This window comes from Eurypyga helias, unplaced genomic scaffold (genome assembly GCF_000690775.1).
Source record: "Eurypyga helias isolate BGI_N326 unplaced genomic scaffold, ASM69077v1 scaffold10013, whole genome shotgun sequence".
Lineage (NCBI taxonomy): Eukaryota > Metazoa > Chordata > Aves > Eurypygiformes > Eurypygidae > Eurypyga > Eurypyga helias.
In genome coordinates, this window is record NW_010241854.1 from 27,216 (window position 1) to 29,595 (window position 2,380).

Here is a 2,380-nt window from a genome sequence, read left to right on the forward strand (position 1 = left end):
TGAATGAAGATTTTGCCTTTTAGGTGTAGCTGCTGTGTGAGGGTTAGCATTCATTTTGCCTAACTGTAGGTGAATATAAACCAGAATCTAGATCTTAGTTGTCCAGATTGGTATTCTATAATGAAAACATTATAAAGACATTTCACAAAATCACTAATAAAATCATACTTTGTGATGAGAAGTGTCTACTTCTTTCCTGTCATTACAAAAGAGACTGCAGCATTAGACCAACATCAATGTTTTGATTCTTCTGGCTCCGCTACTCTGTATTGCATAGACATTGGACACAAAATGTGTGGACATTGAATAGTTAGTGTGGATTTTGGGTGTTAAATTTAGCAATAGGCAACAGGCACTAGCTGTGAATGGTGGTGCTGCCCGTAGATGCTGCTATATAGTGGGAAATGGGGGAGCTTTGCAAAAACGTGAGACTCGTGCAAAGACATAACCCATAGGTATGAATGAACAGTGAACATGCATGTGAGATGGCTGAATCAGTCAATGGGCACTGGGCATAAATGATAGTGCTGGGAGAAGACACCTGTATGCTCCTGAGAAGGAAGATGTTTGGGTATGTGTATATTGCATTTGCAAATGACGTGTATGTGTTGTGCACAAGGACACTGTCTTGTAACATAGCAGAGAGGGGTTAATTCTCATTCAGATCCCCAATGCAGTAGCAGTGGGCAGCGATAGAGGTGGTAGAAAGAATTGTGTTGCTAGAACCAATAACTTAAATCTATCCATTACTGCAAGGAGTAAGACTTGAAGCTGATGTTACTGTTAAAGGCAGTCTTGTTAAAGGCACCAAATTAACAATGTTTACCCTGTCTACCTTCCACCCCAGCCATGTTTTTCAGGAAATCATTGTCTGCACAGAGGCTGCCTATCTTTCCAAAAGCCTTGGTTTTATAAGCTGCTGCTTCTTATGTGAGATGGTCATTCAGTAGTGTCAATTTATTATGAATGACTGGACTGAAATAAATGATCATTAAAAAAATATTCTCTCCTGACATGAAAAGATTTCCTCTACCTTCTCAATGAGCTCAATGCAGGCAGCCAGGTCCATCCCAAAGTCAATAAACTCCCATTCAATTCCTTCCTTTTTGTACTCCTCCTGCTCCAGCACGAACATGTGGTGGTTGAAGAACTGTTGCCGTTTCTCATTGGTGAAGTTGATGCACAGCTGCTCCAGGCTGTTGAACTGCAAATTCAAAATATAAAAAATGACAGTTAGTTTGGAAGAGTCATCAATGGGCAAGCATACCTACCGTAACTCACATCAAAAATTTCAAAGCCAGCAATGTCCAGGACACCAATGAAGTACTGTCTGGGTTGCTTTGTATCCAGCTGTTGGTTGATTCGAATAACCATCCACAGGAACATCTTCTCATAGACTGATTTAGCCAATGCACCCACTGAATTGTATACCTGTAAGAAACACAGCCATGGCAGTAATGAAAGTTGCTTTAGCTCTAAAGTTGGAGGACTGTCTGAAGAAAATGAAATGATCAGCTGTCTAGGTACCTGTTGGACATTTTGTCCTTTAGTTACATATTCATTCCCAACTTTCACTCTGGGATAGCATAAAGCCTTGAGCAAATCAGCAGAATTCAAACCCATCAGGTAGCCTGCTTTGTCAGCCACTAGGATCAGAGAGACAAATGACTTCAAAAGAGACATGTAAAGGTGTCCTGGTCCTCTAGGATGTTTGTTACAAGGATCCTGCTTTTGGCACTACTCAAATGCACTATTGTCAAGGGAAGCTCCTCTCCAGTCCCATGGAGAATGTTTGCCCCCCAAAACAGGCCGTGTCTCATCTGCTGTATGTTCCTGTTCCACACATGGAGGGCTGCAGCAATGTTTCATCTTTATGTCTGTTTCCTTGTGGAGCATAAATTAAATCATCAACTTCGTGCAGCTTACAACAAACTTAAGAAGTTCAGTTACTGGAAGGGAAATTCATTCTCAAAATCTTGGGCACTTTGTGGAATGTGGTTGACAGCTTGTAACCTGGTGCAGTTCGCAAGCAAACTACGGTCAATACTACCTTCTGTGCTGTCCGGCTCTGCCTGCTCCTCCCGCTGCTTCTGCTTGAACCTCATGTTCCCGTAATGCATGACGGCCCCCGTCAGCTTGTACATCCCCGTCTTCTCATCGGGGCTGAACCCCAGGATGTCCACGGCGTTCTGCAGAGGCAACAGGCCAGTCGGGAAGGTCAGAGAAGAACAAGGGCTAATAATGTGCTGTTAGCAGGCACGTGAGCTACGATGGGAAGTTGGGTTTTCTCCCCCTGCCTCCCGCCTCCCTGCCCGCACCGAACGCGTGCAGCACCGAGCGGCGGCCGCTGCGGGGCGGCAGAGCCCGGCGCTGGGCGGCC

At 44.5% G+C, this 2,380-nt stretch overlaps 1 protein-coding gene across 1 annotated transcript in view; it reads right to left on the reverse strand.

Annotated features, from left to right (window-relative positions):
- The window catches only part of LOC104507558 (myosin-3-like), a gene marked incomplete at both ends in the record, with an annotated part of 28,424 nt that extends 26,235 nt beyond the window's left edge, over positions 1-2,189 (reverse strand). The window contains 4 exon segments of the mRNA XM_010148884.1: positions 1,034-1,204; positions 1,282-1,431; positions 1,528-1,646; positions 2,051-2,189. Coding sequence (XP_010147186.1) covers positions 1,034-1,204; positions 1,282-1,431; positions 1,528-1,646; positions 2,051-2,189 — 579 coding nt within the window.
- Positions 2,190-2,380: the final 191 nt, after the last annotated feature.